The following is a 23,859-nucleotide window of genomic DNA, read 5'->3' as shown; positions in this document are numbered from 1 at the left end:
AGTGGGTTGTTTGACTATTAACATTATGTAAAGTACAATTAACAATGGCTTTTAAAGCAAGTAGTGGTGCCAAGAGGAAATGTGTGGTTCTTGTGTTAAGCAGAAACTTAAACTAATAAAGGATGAGTGTGGCATCTCAGTGGTGCATGTATGTGAGGAATATGGTGTTAAGGAACAGTGATATCCACCACAAAAAAGTATAAGTACTATAAATTATTAATGTATAATTACTTTACAGTATTGTACTGTAGTACTACAGGTTACAATACTTGTATTTTTGGTGTACAACAGTCTTCTGAATCAGCGGAAAATTCCAGTGATTCAGAACTCCATCTGTTTATGACCATAAAAAATTTATTTCAAAATTTGGAATATACAGACTGTCAGAAATAATACACACCCATTTTCCCTCTTAGTCCTTTAAATAGAGAGCTCACTGTACCAGGAAGGTGACTGAACTAGACCTAAGGCATAAGAGGACCAGGAAGTGCTGTTATTTATCTAAAGCCTCTGAACCCATGAGGAGAGCCCCTATAGAGACCAGAGTAGCCAGTACCTGTGGACTTCTGCAGGGAAGGCCACAAGAGTTCTGCAATAAAAGCTTGGAGCCCAGGAGAGGATGGCCAGGGAGAAGGGCAGTTTGTAGAACTGCTAAAGGCAAACCTTGAATATGAAGAGGAGGTGGTGGTGATGCCAATATAAATCATCCTGGTGGCTACCAGGATGCCGAGACAACTCAGCAAAGGCAGGCAAGAAAACCTGGGGAGTACAGGACTTGTACCTACCAAAAGGGATAAGAAATCCATTGTTGTGGTTCTCAATCAAGAAGACAAAGCAGCCCAAATAAAAACTAGAATAGAGTAAAAGCATCATAGTGCACTACCAATGAACTGAAGACCTTCCAGAAGAAATAGTCTTCCAACAGCTCTTGAAAATAGTGACAGGAAGACAGCTTCTATGAAAGTGAATGAATTCTAGATCTGAAGAACTGAAGATCACTGTCAGAGTGACAAGATGACAGAAAATGCCTGAGTCAGAGAAATGAAGTCAGAGCCAAATGTTAGGAAAGCCAAGAGATCCATCTTGAGCAACCAAGAAAAGCTATGTGACTGGTTTCAAGAGTTATACTCACGAAACCCACCTTCAGACCTGATGTCATTCTCAACTGTCTGGTCAAGAAAAATAGTGCTACAATATCATAAAGATCTACACGGCCATAAAACCATGGTTGATCTGGCACTTATTTCAGGTAGTCTATTCTCCTTTTTAAAACCTCTCCCTTTGTTCCAATGACATTAATAGTATCTTTAAGTAGAAGGTTAAGAGTCGTGCACTATTGATACAAACACATTCATATCAACCTGCCTAAAGTAGTATGTTACCTATCCACATCACTGTGTTTACTTACCACTTCCTCCAGTATCTCTCACTCAACTAAACTGTTATATCTGATCCTCAAGAATTTATATATATATATACATATGGGTGAGAAGCATGGGCTTTAAATGCTGCAGCAAGGAAGATGGAGGCAGTGGAGATGTTGTATCTAAGGGCAATGTGAGGTGCAAATTTTATGCAGAAAATTCGTAGTGTGGCAATTAGGAGGTGATGAGTTACTAAAAGTATTATTCAGAGGGCTGAAGAGGGGCTGTTTTGGTGGTTTGTTCATTCAGAGAATGGTGGAGCAAAATAGGATGACTTGGAGGGTGTATAAATCTGTAGTGGAGGGGAAGAGGGGTAGGGGTTGTTCTAGGAAAGGATGGAGGGAGAGGGGTGTGCAAGGGGCTTGGACATGCAGCAGGCATGTGTGAGCATGTTAGATAGGAGTGAATGGAGACTAATGGTTTTTGGGACCTGATGAGCTGTTGGAGTGTAAGCAGGGTAATATTTGGTGAAGGGATTCAGAGAAACTGGTTAGCTGGTTTTGGAATATTGGCTGTTTGGAGTGACGTCTAAAATATCGTATCTGAGCGCCTCTGCAAAGACAGTGATTGTGTGAATGATAATAAAAATGTTGAATGATAGTGAAAGTGTTTCTTTTTTGGGTCATCCTGCCTTGGTGGGAGATGGCTGATGTGATTCTGAAGGGGATGGGGGAGGTAACCCTTTACCTTGTGTACTTACAAAAAAAAAAAAAAAAAAAAAAAAAAAAAAAAAAAAAAAAAAAATTGCTGTGCATATTTTTTATCTTCCCTACACTGTGACAGTACATTCCAAGTATTTTGAGGAGTTTCCAGTAGTTTAGATACAGTTTAAGAATGTAGGCAGACTTAATACATTTTCTAGTTCTGATATACAAAGCATTGCACTGCAGAAGAGAAGAAGTCTCAAATTCAAACAATAGAGAAAAACCACAGGTGTGGGGGGAGATCGGAGCTATAAATCCCAGGTTACCATACAGTGGACCCCCGGTTTTCATAATTAATCCGTTCCAGAGAGGGTGGCTAAACCCGAATCTGACTAATTCTGAATTAATTTTCCCCTTAAGAAATAATGGAAATCCAATTTATCCGTTTCAGACACCCAAAAATATTAAATGTTTTCTACATGAAATATACATTTACCTATACAGAAAACAATGATACTTGAAGAATAAAACAATAATAACATCACACTTACCTTTATTGAAGACATGGTGATGTATGGAAGATGGGAGGAGGGGAGAGGATGGAGGAATTTACAAGACTTCAGGTGCCAAGTTCTTATCCTGGGTTGCTTCCCTTATTTGTTTTTTAATGCCACTAGGACCAGCTTGAGCCACTGGACCCCTGTTGCTCAAAAACTGTTCCAGAGAGGTCTGTTTCTGGCATATGTTGGGAATTGTGTTGGGAGACAGGACAAGATAGTCCTTCAATATGACACTAATATCAGCTCTACAGCTTATTTATCTAGCACAATTCACCTAATATGGCATAGTAAACAATATTAATAACATAGAAACATGATACACCTACCATCCGACTTACGACCTGCTCGACTTATGACCACTCGACTTACGACCGTGTTTTTTACGCCAAATTTCTGGGAAATAAACAACTATTTGTGTTGTACACAGTGTTTATCCTAAACCTTACAGTATAAAATACATTACTAACAACATAAAAAGTAAAGTAAAACACAAAATACCAAAATAAAACAAAATAAAGTTGATATTCAGTAGTTAAGTTCGACTTACGACCATTTTGACTTACGACCTGTTTCTTGGAACCGAACTCGGTCATAAGTCAGATGGTAGGTGTATATACTCTAGAATGAAGAAAATATGGCATTAAGAATGTCATGAGTGGTGGTGTGTTGGTTGTTGGGTGTACAAGGGCCACTGAAAGAGAAGCCTTATATAATGGTGGTGAAAGCAGCAGCAAGAGGCAGCAGAGGTGGCGGTGTTAGTCAGTAGCCTCATATACCTCCAACAATGGAGGAGTCAGTTTCATGCAGTCCTTTTTCTAACTATTAATCACTTAACTTCCTTGTTACACTTTATCGCTGGCTGGCATTATAGCCTTTATCAACTCCTGCTGCTTTAGTATCGTACATATTGCAGAATCACTGAAAAAGACACATTCTCCCCTCTCTCTCAGCACTTTACTAAAAGGCTGGCTGGCACTAGGAACTTACTTTGGGCCCATGGTGGCTTACTTAGCAGTTGCAAGCACTAAAAAGAATGGAATACAAATTATATCGTATGAACGAGTGGGATTGTCCTCACTGGCTGATAAACAATGGCACACTTGACTGTACATGGAGTGTCGGGGCCGCTCAGGCCGCGTGGACACGTTCTAGACGAATGACTTATGCCGAGTTCAGTGATGATCACCGAGCCAATATTTTGACGAAAAAAGTCACGTATTCCAATGACGTAATCCGGGGGGTCCACTGTATTTTGAGGCTTTGAGCCTAACTTACAGATGCAGAAGACAATATCTACACATTACCACAGAAAAAACAAAGGGATCTAATTAATCACTAACCCAGATTTTGGTTATAGGGGCACTTATTCTTTTCTTCCACACAAAGTCTCTTATTTCTTACCTTGAAAGGAGCTCTGAGTACAGAACAGCATTCTATGTGTGAGAGCACAAATAATTAAGTCTTCTCATTTTTGACAGTTCTCTTGATACAACCAGTTATTTATCATGCCTTTCATGAGTTTATTTTTTTCTCTAAGCAAAGTCATCTCACCTGATAATTCCAAAATCTTTTCAGCACTTTCCATTCTGTGAGATGGTATTCCTGTCTCTTGCATCCTGGGCCTGTTTTGAGCTCTTCCTTTTTTTCATATCAAAGTAGTTTGAATTTGTCATCGCTATATATAGTGTTAGCTTCCTTTGCCATTACTTTCATTATTTTTCTTCATATCATTCTGCTTCCTCCTTTGTGAAGGGCCATATCAGCACTTTTAAGGCCTCTGAGATTTCATCTGAATGAAATTTCCTTCTCGAAAGAACACCAAGTACCAGTGCTAACGGTATTTACATTTCTAGGTCTAGGTGTTCTGCATGAGCTTTTTGTCTTTCTTTTCAAAGACTTCAGTATCATTCATTCAACTCCAGTCTTGCTAGAAGCATGTCAGCATCACAGTTCAAATGGCCCTCTGAACTGTTAACACTCCCACCCCTTCTTAAAGAGTGCAGGTACTGCACTTTCCACCTGCAGGAATCAAGTCTAGCTAATTGGTTTCCCTGAATTCCTCCATGTTACCTGGATCATACTCCAACAGCACATCAAGTTGTGAGAATTTGTCTCTACTACAATCAAACAAACACAAGCATGTTGGTTTTCTAAGCCCCAAGCACTCAAAACCTCCTTTACCCCCCCTCTCTCCAACCTTTCCCGAGAACCCCCTATCCCTCCTTCCCTCCACTACGTTTAAGTCCTATAAATATCTATTATAAAGTTTGATGAAATCTAAACAAAGAGAGATGAATTATCACTTTTCACTGATGGAAGCATTTCACGGCTTCTCTACTTTTGCACTATGGGGCCATTATTATGCAAAATTAAGGGGTATTTTTGGGCCACAGTAAACTGTGAATAACTGAAACCGCAGATACCGAATCAATGGATACAGTACATTCTAATACAATGGATACTGTACATTCTAATCTCTCTTGCTCTGACATAATTTGAAGGATGTGCATTTTTTTTAAACATCAGTTTAACAAAACTATCAGGGTCTTCAGTACTGAGCTTGTCTTCATGCTTGTCAGCATGAACACAGATTCATGCTGTTCTTTGTCAACATTCATGCGAGAACCTATTATGAGTGGAAGGGAAAACAAAAAGATTTTTTACTTGTGATATTTACAGTTTTATAGACACTTTGGCAGCCTGTTTTCTTCTTTAGTAAAGTTTTCTATATTTTTTAATATTCCAGCTGTCTCCTACCAAGGTAGGGTGACCCTTTAAAGAAAAAAAAATCAATGTCATTCATTCAATTGCTGTCTTGCCAGGAGCCTCCCTCTCAACCCCTCTGAATGAGGGTTGGGGAAAGAGACATATTTTATACAGACCTTGTGTGCTTCTGAATTCAGCTTTTCCATGAATTTGTTCTAATTGTGAGCACCCAAAATAGGTTCCCCAGTATGTTTGATAGTTCCTTGTTTAATTTTTTCTCTAAACATGAATTTACACTTATTTGCACTGTAGTGCAGCCAAGATCAGTGTAATATATTTGATACTGCCATGTCTTTGGAGACCTAGCCCTCCCTGAAACAAAATCTATTTTGGGATCAAGACTTCATTAAGAAATCTCTAATGTAAATTGATGTGAAAACTTCAAACAACACATTTTGTGGGGATGTCATTATCTAAAAACGTTAACTTTCATCTCGGTTTTAAGGTCCTGTACATGGGTAAGGACATACGAGGCTGGCCGATTTGTCTTTTTTGCACTGGTAATTTTGTTGATGAATATCATATTGGAGAGATTTTTGGCAAGTCTATGAAACAACTCATTGAGGTCTGTGGTTTGATCCCCGGTACAAGTGGAAACATTAAGACACGTCTCCTTAAGACACCTGCTGTCCCTGTTAACCCAGCAGTAAATAGGTACCTGGGTGTTAGCCGACTGGTGTGGATCGCATCCTGGGGGACAAAATTAGCCTAATTTTCCCAAAATGTTCTGCATAACAAGGGGCTCTCTATGTAGCATGTCACTGATGTCAGCTAGGTCTGTATACAATGTACATGTTTACCTGGAGAGAGTTCCGGGGGTCAACGCCCCCACGGCCTGGGTGTACTTGTAAAAATAAATTATTACTGCTCGTGGTGCGATGCTTGGTATTCTTGTTTCCAGTAAAGCTCCCTTTCATTATCAGATGGTTTGTTAGATACAGTGCAGTTGATTTTTGCAACAACTTGAGATGCAGCTGTTTGGATATTGTGTGAATTCCCTCAAAGCCTTATATTCCTGCTGTCTCACATGGTCTTTTTTCCATGTAAGCCCTTTCCTGCCATTTCTCTTATTATTTATTCCACGACTTAAGTTTTAAATGTCAATACTATTCAGTGCCTTTCATACATGTAACATGCATTATAGAACAGATAGTTTTGTAGAATGAATTTTTAAGTTGGAAGTATGACGGAACCTAAGTAGTAGGTTGGTAAACAGCAACCGCCCAGAGAGGTACTACCGTCCTTCCAAGTGAGTGTACAACGAAAACCTGTAATTGTTTTACATGATGGTAGGATTGCTGGTGTCTTTTGTCTGTCTCATAAACATGAAAGATTTCAGGTATATCTTGCTACTTCTACTTGCACTTAGGTCACACTACACATACATGTTCAAGCATATATATGCACACCCCTCTGGGTATTCTTCTATTTTCTTTCTAGTTCTTGTTCTTGTTTATTTCCTTTTATCTCCATGGGGAAGTGGAACAGAATTCTTCCTCCGTAAGCCATGCATGTTGTAAGAGGCGACTAAAATGCCGGGAGCAAGGGGCTAGTAACCCCTTCTCCCGTATAAATTACTAAATTTAAGAGAGAAACTTTCGTTTTTCTTTTTGGGCCACCCTGCCTTGGTGGGATACGGCCGGTGTGTTGAAAGAAAGAAGAAGTATGACAGAAATCCCACCTACTCCCAAAGTAGCAAATTTTTGTTTTTAATATCATACTGACTATTCACACATTTTCCAGGGTGTGGACAATTTCATTTATTCCCATACATGTATACATCATTTTTTGGCAGTCTACTGTAAACTCCAAAAAAGTCAACACCTAAAACAGAAGACACTGAAATATCTGAAGAAATGGTCAAAAGAGCTATTAACAGACATAGAAAGAAAAAGGGAGGACCAGGGGAGACAGCACCAAGGACCTTAACAAATATGTGCAGACAAGCTAAACTAACCTCTATGAAAAATCAATGGGACATCACTAGAGGGGTAAACTGTTGTACAAATGAATAACAGCACACATCATACCCTGAACTGCAGATCTGTCACTAATAAATGTTTGGTAAAATTACAGAAGGAAAAAAAAAAGCCATCAGAGAAAAATTAAAAAAATACTGTTGGCAAAAAATCTGGTTTTTCAGTTAGCAAATTACTGTACAGCACAAAAAAACTATCAAGCGTACAAGAGTCACAGAAATTATTCGATGATGAGATGGATGGGTGGCTAGCAATTAGAGTCCAAGCCCCCAAATTTGCTGAAGTTATGTTTCTCGAGGTAACAAATCCATAATCTGTAAATCAAAACTATGTCTGCAAAATACATGGTTTTTTAGCTTTGGGCTCAGTGCATGTTTCAAGGGCCATCTTTGTATAAATACTGCTCTAATCTTCCTAATATTGACATTAATAAGAATGGCCAGAAATAACACACACTTGGAGACTGGAAAGCCATTGAGCACATTTGCAATAAAATCCCATTAACAATTTAAAAAAAAAAAAAAGGGAATTCAGAAAAATCTCACAAATCACTAAAGCTATTTGAGGGAGGCCCTTCACTAACAGTTAGTAATCAAAACAAGTGAACTCGTAATCTTGTTAATTAGGAAGCTCATAAATTATGAATCTTGCAAATCAGAAAGCTCACAAACTGGGAAACTTGTAAAGGTTCAGATTAATTTTTGAGTTGTGTAGCTGCTAATTCAGCATTTTTGTTGAAAAAACTGGGCTATTAATATCCATGCGTTGACTTGAATGCCTCTTCTAATCGACTTCAAATCTTAAACATTGACATTAGAAAATTATGCCGCACACTGTACTACTATTTTTGCATGCATTGAGGTACAGCGAAGATCAGGTTATAGGATATACCTTTCTTGGATCGCTCAGCAACCAAAACAAGTACTGTATAGTTTACTCTCCTCTTGCCCTTCCTCATGACTTATTTAACCTATTTCTCTCCACATACTCCTCTTTCTAATTTTTTTTCTCTTAATGTTCTTTTATCTCATCTTTCCCCACTCATTCTTCTTCCTGCATTTACCATTCTTGTGTTGAACACTAACACTGCATTCTTAAATCCACACCATAACTTCTAGGCCTAACCTGAGTGCTTATCTACTCATGAGGTCAGAAATTATGAGAAGATAAGAATAGATGAGTGTGTTAGTGGTGAGAAAGACTTGGGTAATAGAAATATATTAAATATCACTGGTTCCAATGATCACATTGGTCTCCGATGTCCTCAGATAATTCAAATACAAATGAAGCATTTAAATTAAATATGTAAGAAGGTTTAAAAACTCTAGGGAAGGCATAGTTCTGCAGAGTAACAGAGCCAAAAAAAAGGAAATTTATTACCACTGATACTTCTACAGGGATTAGAGGTCAATGATGTCAAATAAGGTATTGATTAATAGTGTTTTTCCACACAAGATGGCTGCATAGAAGACCTTGGCACTAGTCTAGGATTGGCAATAAAAATAGTGTGAGACAGTCTATGCGAAATAAATACAGGAGATGGTGATTATTATAATTAGGGAAAAGACTAAACCCATAAGAGTCATACAGCACATTTCAGAATGGGAGACAATCAGGTTTGAAATGGAGAAAAGAAGTACAGGTCCACTTCCATGAGCCAAGTGCTCCTGTTATCTGTTCTGTTAGCACCAGCACCTTGAAGTGCACAGTTGGTGATAAATGCTGTACAATATGTGGTGGTGTTTTAAAGTACATACATGGTGGAGGGGCAGATCACAGGAAAATAGATATGTGTGACATATTTTGCTCTGCTAAAACACAAGGGGGCAATCAATATATACACTCAATAATGATTAATTACGTGCAGCAGTAAAGCTTGAGAAAATGGAAATGTACGTCTGACTTGAGAGATGAGTTTAGTATATGAATGACAAACAATTTGTTGGTCTACACTGTGTTCATTTCAACTCAAGTGTGTGTTGAGGGTACACATGACTGAATAAACAACTACTTTCGTACTTGCTCCAATCCTTTTCTTATAAAAACGGAGGCAGAGGTAAAAAACATAATACTATACAAGAGAAGAAATATAACAAAATAGTTGCTAATTAAACCCTTATTGTTTCCAAGTATTATTAATTTGCTATAATGGTAATTAAATAATGTACATCAAGCAAAGCTAATGAGACTTCAACATCTGATGGAAACAACCAGTGACCTAACTGTTGATGAGTCTGCAGGCGTCATTGTGCTATGTATGTGGGAAAAAGGTTTAGATAATAAATTAAAATAAATTTGTCAAAATCTTATGTTGGCTTAATACTTCCATATAGCAAACTGTTTACATATAAAAGATTGTTACACAAACTTTACTGTATAATTTAAAGAAAATATGATCTTTTCAATAATGAGGTGCAATGGCAGTTACAGATTTTTAGTACATTCATTTATGTAATTATGCAAATATGACTGGTGTGTTACAATACTTGCACCTTGATTACTGGTAGCCAGTGGGAAGGGTTTTTCCACAAAAAAAAAAAAAGCCACATGAATCTGAATACCAACAAAACAATGAAGCTAATAATTATTTACATCAGCAATCAGAAAGCATAAAAAAATAATATGATCAAAATTTAATGAGCCAGTTCTCTCTCCCACCCAGCTGAACTTGCACACTCAAGCATCTTACCCAGGATGGAATGCCAAGAGGGGACCCGCACTCGACCCGTAACAGGGTCTCGGGGGGAGGGGAAATGGAGGTACCGAGTTGCATGAAATAGTTCACAACCATCAGTAAAGAAAAAAAGACATAGGAAAGCTAACTCTTCTTATCAACTAATTACACCTAAAAACAAATCAATGAAACACTGCTCTAAATATCCAACATACAAATTATAAAGGCACCAGAACATTCTAGATTTTAGCTTACAGCATGCGTCAACTGTGATAGCTAGCATAATTATGGAGACATCTACATTATTATTACTCATAATTGTAATATCAACATCGAATCCATATCTCAAGGAAAACTAATATTTAACATTAGCAAATCAATGAACTAATTATTATCTACTTTACAAGTAAACCATCAACAAACTTTAAATTTTTTTATTTTTAAGAGTCCCTAAGAAAAATATACAGCAATCCTCAACTAGCCTTTATCTATGTAAAAGAAATACAATATTAAATTCCAATCATATAATTCTGTAAAACAAAATGAAAAAGTTGGAAACCAAAAAAAAAAATATACCCCCATAATACAATGACATACATGCTTCGTGCACAAGTACAGTACATCAAAATACATAACTGAAAAGTAACACCTTTTCCGAGAGTTATGTTAAATTCAATTTTTTTATCCTCTGAATAAATACAAAACAGATAATCCCAGTTACTCAAATAGAAAAAGAATTACAAATCTCAATTTATTTATACCTTCTGCCTCACCTTCTACGTCCCCCTGTTGACTCTCTGTTTCGTAGAGGAGTATTTTTTTCATTTTTCTGTAGTTCAGGTTGTCAAACTCCCGAACAGCTTTCTTGGTACGAGCAATTAGATCCAAGATAATATGAGGTGAACGATGTCTTAAGATGAACTCATGCTGCAGAGAAACATACAGTAACCATAATACAGTATGATGTGTTGTCAAAGAATTAAATACATTTATTAAAATCTAATAATTATCAGCATTTATAATGAATCAAAGTTACCAATTATAATCATTGCAGGTCGGCCATCACTAATCTGGCAATCAGTTATCCGGTTCCATCAGTAATCTGGCACTAATTTTGGCTAGCATAATTTCAAATTTCATCATTATACTGACTCAGAAATTGTGCAATGCTTGTTGTTGAGGGAAAGAATTGGTGAAGGTGGGGGCTTGATGCTGGGTGAAGGTGTTGGTCCACAGCTATCCCGCCCTCCGTCAAATGGGCAGAGTTTGAGGGCACCTGTGATGGGATGGGTGAGGGCATGGGTAAAGGAAGGTGAGGAGCATGGGTGAATGAGGGTGAGGGGATGGGTGAAGATATGTAAGGGTCAGAACATATGGGCAGAGGGGTGTGAAAAAATAGGTGCTGGTGATTGGGCATGGCAGATGAAGGTTAGAGCACCTGGCAGTGAGGCTACACTTTAAGTTTCAGAGCTCCTTAACACTTTAAGGGTCCATCCCATAGCTCCACGACTTGCCCAAAGGGTGTAAGAATTTTCAAAATAATTTTATTTTTTCTTGTGAAATGGTAGAGAATCTTTTTTCTGAAGGAAATAAAACAAAGCAGGAAATCTGCTGGAAAATTGACGAAATTATGCTACAATGAATTTTGCTGCGTCAGCAATATTTACGCATCAGTGATTTTGCCCACTTTGACTCCTATTTTAGGCCAATTACACAATTCCAGTTCGCTATTTTTTTTTTTTTACACGGTCGTTTCCCACAGAGACAGGGTGACCCAAAAAGAGAAAACACTTTCATCATTCAACACTTTCACCATCATTCATACATAATCACCATCTTTGCAGAGGCACTCAGATACAACAGTTTAGACATCCCCCCCAGCTGCCAATATCTAAAACCCCTCCTTTAAAGTGTAGGCATTGTACTTCCCACTCCCAGGACTCAAGTCCAGCTAACCGGCTTCCCTGAATCCCTTCACAAAATATTACCCTGCTCACACTAACAGCTTGTCAAAACCATTCATCTCCATTCACTCCTACCTAACACGCTCACGCATGCTTGCTGGAAGTCTAAGCCCCTCGCCCACAAAACTTCCTTTACCCATTCTAAATGACCAAACCACCTCACCAGCCCCTCTTCAGCCCTTTGACTAATACTTTTATCAACTCCACACCACCTCCTAATTATTAATATTAATATTATCACACTGGCCAATTCCTACCAAGGAAGGGTGGCCCGAAAAAGAAAAACTTTCACCATCATTCACTCCATCACTGTCTTGCCAGAAGGGTGCTTTACACTACAGTTTTTAAACTGCAACATTAACACCCCTCCTTCAGAGTGCAGGCACTGTACTTCCCATCACCAGGACTGAAGTCCGGCCTGCCGGTTTCCCTGAACCCCTTCATAAATGTTACTTTGCTCACACTCCAACAGCACGTCAAGTATTATAAACCATTTGTCTCCATTCACTCCTATCAAACACGCTCACGCATGCCTGCTGGAAGTCCAAGCCCCTCGCACACAAAACCTCCTTTACCCCCTCCCTCCAACCTTTCCTAGGCCGACCCCTACCCCGCCTTCCTTCCACTACAGACTGATACACTCTTGAAGTCATTCTGTTTCGCTCCATTCTCTCTACATGTCCGAACCACCTCAACAACCCTTCCTCAGCCCTCTGGACAACAGTTTTGGTAATTCCGCACCTCCTCCTAACTTTCAAACTACGAATTCTCTGCATTATATTCACACCACACATTGCCCTCAGACATGACATCTCCACTGCCTCCAGCCTTCTCCTCGCTGCAACATTCATCACCCATGCTTAACACCCATGTAAGAGCGTCGGTAAAACTATACTCTCATACATTCCCCTCTTTGCCTCCAAGGACAAAGTTCTTTGTCTCCACAGACTCCTAAGTGCACCACTCATCCTTTTCCCCTCATCAATTCTATGATTCACCTCGTCTTTCATAGACCCATCCGCTGACACGTCCACTCCCAAATATCTGAATACATTCACCTCCTCCATACTCTCTCCTTCCAATCTGATATCCAATCTTTCATCACCTAATCTTTTTGTTATCCTCATAACCTTGCTCTTTCCTGTATTCATTTTTAATTTTCTTCTCTTGCAATTTTTTTTTCAACAAGTCGGCCGTCTCCCAAAAGAAAATGCTTTCATCATCGTTCAACACTTTCACCACACTCACACATAATCACTGTTTTTGCAGAGGTGCTCAGAATACAACAGTTTAGAAGCATATACCTATAAAGATACACAACATATCCCTCCAAACTGCCAATATCCCAAACTCCTCCTTTGAAGTGCAGGCATTGTACTTCCCATTTCCAGGACTCAAGTCCGACTATATGAAAATAACCGGTTTCCCTGAATCCCTTCACTAAATATTACCCTGTTCACACTCCAACAGATCGTCAGGTCCCAAGTACCATTCGTCTCCATTCACTCCTATCTAACACGCTCACGCACGCTTGCTGGAAGTCCAAGCCCCTTGCCCACAAAACTTCCTTTACCCCCTCTCTCCAACCCTTTCGGGGATGACCCCTACCTCACCTTCCTTCCCCTATAGATTTATATGCTTTCCATGTCATTCTACTTTGATCAATTCTCTCTAAATGACCAAACCACCTCAACAACCCCTCTTCTGCCCTCTGACTAATACTTTTATTAACTCCACACCTTTTCCTAATTTCCACACTCCGAATTTTCTGCATAATATTTACACCACACATTGCCCTTAGACAGGACATCTCCACTGCCTCCAACCGTCTCCTCGCTGCTGCATTTACCACCCAAGCTTCACACCCATATAAGTGTGTTGGTACTACTATACTTTCATACATTCCCTTCTTTGCCTCAATAGATAACGTTTTTTGACTCCACATATACCTCAATGCACCACTCACCTTTTTTCCCTCATCAATTCTATGATTAACCTCATCCTTCATAGATCCATCCGCCGACACGTCAACTCCCAAGTATCTGAAAACATTCACTTCTTCCATACTCCTCCCCAATTTGATATCCAATTTTTCTTTATCTAAATCATTTGATACCCTCATCACCTTACTCTTTTCTATGTTCACTTTCAACTTTCTACCTTTACACACATTCCCAAACTCATCCACTAACCTTTGCAATTTTTCTTTAGAATCTCCCATAAGCACAGTATCATCAGCAAAAAGTAACTGTGTTAATTCCCATTTTGAATTTGATTTCCCATAATTTAATCCCACCCCTCTCCTGAACACCCTAGCATTTACTTCTTTACAACCCCATCTATAAATATATTAAACAACCATGGTGACATTACACATCCCTGTCTAAGACCTACTTTTACCAGGAAGTATTCTCCCTCTCTTCTACACACCCTAACCTGAGCCTCACTATCCTCATAAAAACTCTTTACAGCATTTAGTAACTTACCACCTATTCCATATACTTGCAACATCTGACACATTGCTCCTCTATCCACTCTATCATATGCCTTTTCTCAATCCATAAATGCAATAAAAACTTCCCTACCTTTATCTAAATACGTTTCACATATTTGCTTCAATGTAAACACTTGATCTACACATCCCCTACCCACTCTGAAACTTCCTTGCTCATCCGCAATCCTACATTCTGTCTTACCTCTAATTCTTTCAATTATAACCCTACCGTACACTTTTCCTGGTATACTCAATAAACTTATTCCTCTACAATTTTACATCTCTTTTGTCCCCCTTCCCTTTATATAAAGGGACTATACATGCTCTCTGCCAATCCCTAGGTACCTTCCCCTCTTTCATACATTTATTAAACAAAAGTACCAACCACTCCAACACTATATCCCCCCCTGCTTTTAACATTTCTGTCATGATCCCATCAGTTCCAGCTGCTTTACCCCCTTTCATTCTACGTAATGCCTCGCGTACCTCCACCACACTTACATTCTGCTCTTCTTCACTCCTAAAAGATGGTATACCTCCCTGACCAGTGCATGAAATTACCACCTCCCTTTCTTCCTCAACATTTAAAAGTTCCTCAAAATATTCTCGCCATCTATCTAATACCTCCCTCTCCCTATCTACTAACTCCCCTACCCTGTTTTTAACTGACAAATCCATACTTTCCCTAGGCTTTCTTAACTTGTTGAACTCCAAAATTTTTCTTATTTTCATTAAAATTTCTTGACAGTGCCTCTCCCACTCTATCATCTGATCTCCTTTTGCACTCTCTCACCACTCTCTTCACCTTTCTTTTACTCTCCATATACTCTGCTTTTCTTATAACACTTCTGCTTTGTAAAAACCTCTCATAAGCTAACTTTTTCTCTTTTATCACACCCTTTACTTCATCATTCCACCAATCACTCCTCTTTCCACCTGCCCCCACCCTCCTATAACCACAAACTTCTGCCCCACATTCTAATACTGCATTTTTAAAACTATTCCAACCCTCTTCAACCCCCCCACTACTCATCTTTGCACTAGCCCACCTTTCTGCCAACAGTCGCTTATATCTCCCCCGAACTTCCTCCTCCCTTAGTTTATGCACTTTCACCTCCCTCTTACTTGTTGCCACCTTCCTCTTTTCCCATCTACCTCTTACTCTAACTGTAGCTACAACTAAATAATGATCCGATCTTTTGCATACCCTACCAAATTCATCCACCAATCTCTGCAACTTCTCTTCAGAATCTCCCAAGAGCACATTGTCATCAGCAAAGAGCAACTGTGACAACTCCCATACCTCCTATACCATACACCTGCAACATCTGCCACATTGCCCCCCTATCCACCCTGTCATACGCCTTTTCCAAATCCATAAATGCCCCAAAGACATCTTTAGCCTTATCTAAATACTGTTCACTTATATGTTTCACTGTAAACACCTGGTCCACACACCCCCTACCTTTCGTAAAGCCTCCTTGTTCATCTGCTATCCTATTCTCCGTCTTACTCTTAACCCTTTCAGGGTCCAAGGCTCAAATCTGGAGTCACGCACCAGTGTCCAAGAATTTTCAAAAAAAAAAATTTGATATTTTTTCTTATGAAATCGTAGAGAATCTTTTTGTGAAGGTAATAAAACAAAAAGTACGAAATTTGGTGGAAAATTGACGAAATTATGCTCTCGCGAATTTTGATGTGTCAGCGATATTTACGAATCGGCGATTTTGCCGAATTTGACTCCCATTTTAGGCCAATTACATTATTCCAATCAACCAAATTCTTAGCTATTTCACTAGTATTACTTCTATTCTATCGATTGAGCACAAGAAATCGCCAAGTCAACTGTTTCAACTACAAAATAAAGTGATCGGAAATTGTTAATTTGGCCAATTTAACACAAAGTTCAAAATATTCCAATTTCAAAATAGGGTCCAGAATGAACAATGTAGGCATTCCTGGCACTAAACTAACATTTCCACTGTTCATTAGTTATGTTTTGAGGCTTTACAAATAAATTCCATTTTGATTTTTTATTCACATAATGAATTTTTATTCACACCAAAAAATAGAAGATTTACTCTTATGCAATACTGTAATAATTGTATAAATATCATCACCATATTTGTGAATGTATATTAGACCCACCAGCTGACGTGTATTAGACGTGTGAGGTCGTTTGTTTACTCTTGAATATCGGCAAAAATTTAACATTTCCGCTACTTTGAGCTCAGTTTCAAGCCATTTCCAATGCTAAAACCAATCAAAATCATCTCTATTTCTGTAATATGTCTTCCATTCTATCAATTGAGACCAAGAAAATGCATATACAGCTATAAAAAACATACGAAAAAACACTGCAAAGTTGCTGTTTTAATCGAAAAATCATGATTTCATTTTTTTTCTCTCATTATACACAGTGTGCTGCAGGATCTGTTTTATGTGGTGCACACATACCACATAGATGTATTCTCTCATATCTAGGCCCAAATGTACCACTCACAGTTTATCAGAGTGAGCTGAGCTCATTGCGTAGATCTACGGTTTGGACCCTGAACGTAAAGCCGTAGATCTACGGGACGGACCCTGAAAGGGTTAATTCTTTCAATAATAACTCTACCATACACTTTACCAGGTACACTCAACAGACTTATCCCCCTATAATTTTTGCACTCTCTTTTATCCCCTTTGCCTTTATACAAAGGAACTATGCATGCTCTCTGCCAATCCCTACGTACCTTACCCTCTTCCATACATTTATTAAATAATTGCACCAACCACTCCAAAACTATATCCCCACCTGCTTTTAACATTTCTATCTTTATCCCATCAATCCCGGCTGCCTTACCCCCTTTCATTTTACCTACTGCCTCACGAACTTCCCCCACACTCACAACTGGCTCTTCCTCACTCCTACAAGATGTTATTCCTCCTTGCCCTATACACAAAATCATAGCTTCCCTATCTTCATCAACATTTAACAATTCCTCAATTCCTCCTAATTCCCCACTATAAATTCTCTGCATAATATTTACATCATACATTGCCCTTAGACATGACATCTCCACTGCCTCCAGCTGCCTCCTCAGTGCAGCATATACAACCCATGCTTCATACCCATATGAGTGTTGGTACTACTATACTCTTGTACATTCCCTTCTTTGCCTCCATAGATAACATTCCTTGTCTCCACATATACCTCAATGCACCACTCGCCTTTTTTTCCTTCATCAATTCTATGGTTTACCTTATCCTTCGTAAACCCATCTGTTGACAAGTCAGCTCCCAGATATCTGAAAACATTCATTTCTTCCATACTCACTCCCTCCAATGTGATACCCAATTTTTCTTTATCTACATCATTTGATACCCTTATCACCTTACTCTTATCTATAAACTCGTCCACTAACCTTTGCAACTTTTCTTTAGAATCCCAGTATCATCAGCAAAAAGTACCTGTGTCAACCACCATTTTGTGTTTGATTCCCCATAATTTAATCCCACCCCTCTCCCCAACACCCTAGCATTTACTTCTTTTACAACCCCATCTATAAATATGTTAAACAACCACGGTGACATTACATATCCCTGTGTAAGACCTACTTTTACTGGGAAGTAATCTCCCTCTCTTCTACACACCCTCACTATCTTCATAAAAACTCTTCACAATCATCTCTTTCTTATCATTCACACAACATCCAAGCACATTCAGACATCCCACTTTGACGATTTTCTTCTTGTTCTTTTTAATCATTATTAAGGTGGATAGGGGGGCAATGTGGCAGATGTTGCAGGTGTATGGTATAGGAGGTAGGTTACTGAAAGCAGTGAAGAGTTTTTACGAGGATAGTGAGACTCAAGTTAGAGTATGTAGGAAAGAGGGAAATTATTTCCCAGTAAAGGTAGGCCTTAGACAAGGATGTGTGATGTCACCGTGGTTGTTTAATATATTTATAGATGGGGTTGTAAGAGAAGTAAATGTGAGGGTCTTGGCAAGAGGCGTGGGGTTAAAAGATAAAGAATCACACAAAGTGGGAGTTGTCACAGTTGCACTTTGCTGATGACACTGTGCTCTTGGGAGATTCTGAAGAGAAGTTGCATAGATTGGTGGATGAATTTGGTAGGGTATGCAAAAGAAGAAAATTAAAAGTGAATACAGGAAAGAGTAAAGTTATGAGGATAACAAAAAGATTAAGTGATGAAAGATTGGATATCAGATTGGAGGGAGAGAGTATGGAGGAGGTGAATGTATTCAGATATTTGGGAGTGGACGTGTCAGCGGATGGGTCTATGAAAGATGAGGTGAATCATAGAATTGATGAGGGGAAAAGGGTGAGTGGTGCACTTAGGAGTCTGTGGAGACAAAGAACTTTGTCCTTGGAGACAAAGAACTTTGTCCTTGGAGGCAAAGAGGGGAATGTATGAGAGTATAGTTTTACCAATGCTCTTACATGGGTGTGAAGCATGGGTGATGAATGTTGCAGCGAGGAGAAGGCTGGAGGCAGTGGAGATGTCATGTCTGAGGGCAATGTGTGGTGTGAATATAATGCAGAGAATTCGTAGTTTGGAAGTTAGGAGGAGGTGCGGGATTACCAAAACTGTTGTCCAGAGGGCTGAGGAAGGGTTGTTGAGGTGGTTCGGACATGTAGAGAGAATGGAGCGAAACAGAGTGACTTCAAGAGTGTATCAGTCTGTAGTGGAAGGAAGGCGGGGTAGGGGTCGGCCTAGGAAAGGTTGGAGGGAGGGGGTAAAGGAGGTTTTGTGTGCGAGGGGCTTGGACTTCCAGCAGGCATGCGTGAGTGTGTTTGATAGGAGTGAATGGAGACAAGTGGTTTTTAATACTTGATGTGCTGTTGGAGTGTGAGCAAAGAAACATTTATGAAGGGGTTCAGGGAAACCGGCAGGCCGGACTTGAGTCCTGGAGATGGGAAGTACAGTGCCTGCACTCTGAAGGAGGGGTGTTAATGTTGCAGTTTAAAAACCGTAGTGTAAAGCACCCTTCTGGCAAGACAGTGATGGAGTGAATGATGGTGAAAGTTTTTCTTTTTCGGGCCACCCTGCCTTGGTGGAAATCGGCCAGTGTGATAATAATAAAAAAAAATATTATTATATACTTCCACGTATCCAAAACATTGCTGGGACCTATAAATACTTTGTATATATGCCAAGACAATAGTAAATGGCCAAGGCAGGTGTAAGTGTCCACCTGTCAAGTATGTTTATGACAATTTGAGTACAATTTCAGTACCCAATACTATTGTCAGAACAAAGATTGGTTATGAAATGACAAGAACTACTATAAATTGTAATTATCAGAACATAAAAATTATATCGGCAACACTTCTTGGCCTTATATCTCTGTAAGTACTGACCCCAATTTTTTTTTTTATCCTATAACAGGGTAATATTTAGTGAAGGGATTCAGGGAAACCGGTTATTTTCATATAGTCGGACTTGAGTCCTGGAAATGGGAAGTACAATGCCTGCACTTTAAAGGAGGGGTTTGGGATATTGGCAGTTTGGAGGGATATGTTGTGTATCTTTATACGTATATGCTTCTAAACTGTTGTATTCTGAGCACCTCTGCAAAAACAGTGATAATGTGTGAGTGTGGTGAAAGTGTTGAATTATGATGAAAGTATTTTCTTTTTGGGGATTTTCTTTCTTTTTTGGGTCACCCTGCCTCGGTGGGAGACGGCCGGCTTGTTGAAAAAAAAAAAATAGAAAAATGTGCTCTTTATTTTCATTAAAAAAAAAAAAAAGTTTTTTTTTATTTTTCAAAATATTCGGGGCATTGGGGTAGTGAATGTATATACACATTTGGACCGTTTATGGGTTAATCCGTTCCAGAGCGATCAGCAAAAACAAGAATCTGCAAAAAGGGAAACCATTTTCCCCATAATAAATAATGTAAATCCAATTAATCCATTTCAGACACCCAGAAGTATTAACAAAATTTTTTTTTTTTTAGCTTAAATAGATTTACATGCAGAAAAGAATGACAAATAAATATAAAGCACTAATAAAATGTATAAATGAACATTTAACATCACACTTGCCTTTATTAAAGACTTGTTCATGCATGGCAGACTGGGAGGAGGGGAGAGGGAGGCGAGTTTGTTGGAGACAGGACAATATGCTTCAATATGACACTAATATCAACTCCAAGGCTTATTTATCTATCAAAATTCATCTAATATGACATAATAAACAATATTAATAACAGAAACATGACATATACTCTAGAATGAATAAAATATGTCATCATGTATGTCACAAAAGGAGAGTTACATTCGTGCTGTCCTTTTTCTATCAATTAATCGCCTAGCTTACTTGCTACACTTTATCGCAGGCTGGTGCTATAGCCTTTATCGACTCATGCTGCTTTAGTATCGTAGAATCACTGAAGAAGGCACATTCTCCCCTCTCTCTTCCTCCTCCACTTTGATACTTTGCTACAATTTCTTTCTTTAATTCTATCGTGTTGCTCACTTTCTTTACTAAAGGACTGGCAATAGAAGCTTTCTTTGTGCCCATGGTGGCTTATTTAGTAGTCGCACACAATAAACAAGTGCCAAAAACAATGGATTATTACGAAATCTTTCGTATGACCTGGCAGGATATGTTTGCTCACCGAGAAACAACACAACACTGACTGAGAATGCGTGTGGGAGGCGGCTTTGTGTACGCGCTGGGCACTGGACAGGTTCCGTACCATCAACAAAAACGGAACCAAGATTTTGATGAAAAAAGTGGGCGAAAACGAAAATAATGGAGATCAGCGAAAAGGGAGGGTCCACTGTATTCCAATTTCAAAATAGGGTCCAGAATAAACAATGCAGGTATTCCTGGCATTAAAATAACATTTCCTCTGTTTATTATGTACAGTGGACCCCCGCTTAACGATCACCTCCAAATGCGACCAATTATGTAAGTGTATTTATGTAAGTGCGTTTGTACGTGTATGTTTGGGGGTCTGAAATGGACTAATCTACTTCACAATATTCCTTATGGGAAAAAATTTGGTCAGTACTGGGACCTGAACATACTACTGGAATGAAAAAAGTTCGTTAACCGGGGGTCCACTGTATTTACATTTCCAGGCTTTACAGATGAATTCCATTTTGACTGTTTATTCACAAAGAATTTTTATTCACACCAAAAGATAGAAGATTTACTGTTATGCAATATTGTAACAATTGTATAAATAACCATCAGCATATTCGTGAACGTATATCAGACCCACCAGCTGACATGTACTGGATGTGTTAAGTCATTTGTTTACTCTTGAACATCGTCAAAAATCGAACATTTCCACTAATTTGAGCTCAATTTCAAGCTATTTTCAGCACTAAAATCAATCAAATCATGTCTATTTCTATATCTTCCAGTTTATCAAATGAGACCAAGAAACCATGAATAAAACCATAAAAAACATACGAAAATACGCTGCAAAGTTGTTTTAATCCAAAAACATGGTCACGTGTTTTTTCTCATTATGCACTGAGTGCTGCAGAATTTGTTTTATATGGTGCACATTTACCATAGATGCATTCTCTCATATCTAGGCCCAAATTTACTGCTCACAGCTTATCTGAGTGAGCTGAGCTCACGACGTAGTACTACGGCTTGGAACCTGGCTTCAAAGCCCTCGAAGGGCTAATTTATGTCCAGCACCATACCTCGGCCTCATACACTACCCACACCAACTGCTCATTCAACATGCCCCTCCCTACCGTGGCCGCACACCCACACCTCCACAACACCCACCCATACCACCTGCCTCTACACCACGGCCACATACCTTCACCCACACCATTCCAACCAGTAACCTCCACACCATCCCAACCATCAACCTACCCCCACAGAACCCACTCACACAATCCCCACCTCTCGGTACGTCTATACCAACACCACTTACCCACTACCGAAAGACCAAACCTTGCAAATCCTACAAATACACCACAGCCACATACCTTCACCCACACAACTCCCCCATGGCCACACATTTTCATCCACACCATCCCAACCATCAAATTTACCCCCATACAACCCACCCACACAATCCCCACCTCTCAACAAGTCTACACCAACACCACTTACCCCCTACCTGAAAACCAAACCTTGCCCCAACCTACCTCCTCACACCCACACCTTTCCCAAACTTTCACCCTAACACACCACACACATATCTAATCACTTATTCACCCACCACCTTCATTATGACTTGACATGATGTTGGAGTATAAGTAAGGTAACAATTATTAAGGGATTCAGGGAAACTGGTTAGCCAGACTTGAGTCCTGGGGAAGGGAAGTACAGTGCCTGCACTCTGAAGGAGGGTAGGGATTTTATAGTTTGGAGGGGCATCTGCACTGTAATACTGGTGCTCCTCTGTGCAGTAATGGAGTGAGTGATGGTGAAAGGGTTTCTTCTTTTTCAGGTCACTACCTCAGTAAGATATGGCAGGTGTGATAAATACATAAATACACATACAGGAGGGCCCTGCTGATACAGCAGGTTAGGTTCCACCCTACTGCTGCACAGGGAAAAATCACTAAAATGAATCATAGCCTTTTTTCACTTTCAAATGCATACAAAAGCCTGATAACACATTTACACTATCATATATTAAGTGAGCAATAAAGCTAGGACTAAAAAATGCATATACACGATGGCCGTCTCGCACCGAAGCAGGGAGCCCAAAAAAGAAAAACACTTTCACCATCACTCACACAATATCACTGTCTTTGCAGAGGTGCCCAGATATGACAGATTAGATGCCACTCCAAACAGCGAATATCCCAAACCCCTCCTTTAAAGTGCAGGCATTGTACTTCCCACCTCCAGGATTCAAATCTGGATAAATTACTATTTCCCTGAATCCCTTCACAAAATATTACCCGGCTCACGCCTCAACAGCTCATAGAGTCCCGAAAACCATTCATCTCCATTCACTCCTATCTAACATGCTCACACACGCCTGTTGCACGTCCAAGCTGCTTGCACACAAAACCTCTTTTACCCCCCCCCTCCCTCCATCCTTTCCTAGGATGACCCCTACCCCTCCTTCCCTCCACTACAGATTTACACATCCTCCAAGTCAACCTGTTTTGCGCCATCCTCTCTAAATGACCAAACCACCTCAATAACTCATCCTCAGCTCTCTGAATAATACTCTTGGTAACGCCACACCTCTTCCTAATTTTCACACAACGAATTCTCTGCATATTTACACCATGCACTGCCCTTAGACACAACACCTCCACTGCCTCCAGCCTCTTTCTCACTGCAGCATTCACAACCCATGTTTCACACCCATGAAAGAGTCTTGGCACCACTATACTCTCATAC

The 23,859-nt window shown here is 39.4% G+C and overlaps 1 protein-coding gene across 7 annotated transcripts in view; it reads right to left on the bottom strand.

The window, feature by feature from the left end:
- The window catches only part of Tao (Serine/threonine-protein kinase Tao), a 330,915-nt gene that overhangs the window by 196,310 nt on the left and 110,746 nt on the right, over window positions 1-23,859 (bottom strand). For 5 of the 7 annotated variants that reach the window (XM_070086374.1, XM_070086370.1, XM_070086375.1 and 2 more), the window contains exon 7: window positions 10,809-10,974. In XM_070086374.1, coding sequence (XP_069942475.1) covers window positions 10,809-10,974 — 166 coding nt within the window. The remainder of the gene's footprint in view (window positions 1-10,808; window positions 10,975-23,859) is intronic. The other 2 variants (XM_070086373.1, XM_070086376.1) reach the window with 1 other exon arrangement.

This window comes from Cherax quadricarinatus, chromosome 18 (assembly GCF_038502225.1).
Source record: "Cherax quadricarinatus isolate ZL_2023a chromosome 18, ASM3850222v1, whole genome shotgun sequence".
In the NCBI taxonomy this organism is placed as follows: Eukaryota; Metazoa; Arthropoda; class Malacostraca; order Decapoda; family Parastacidae; genus Cherax; species Cherax quadricarinatus.
Note: the sequence above shows the minus strand (reverse complement) of the source record. Positions and strands in the feature narration are given on the sequence as shown.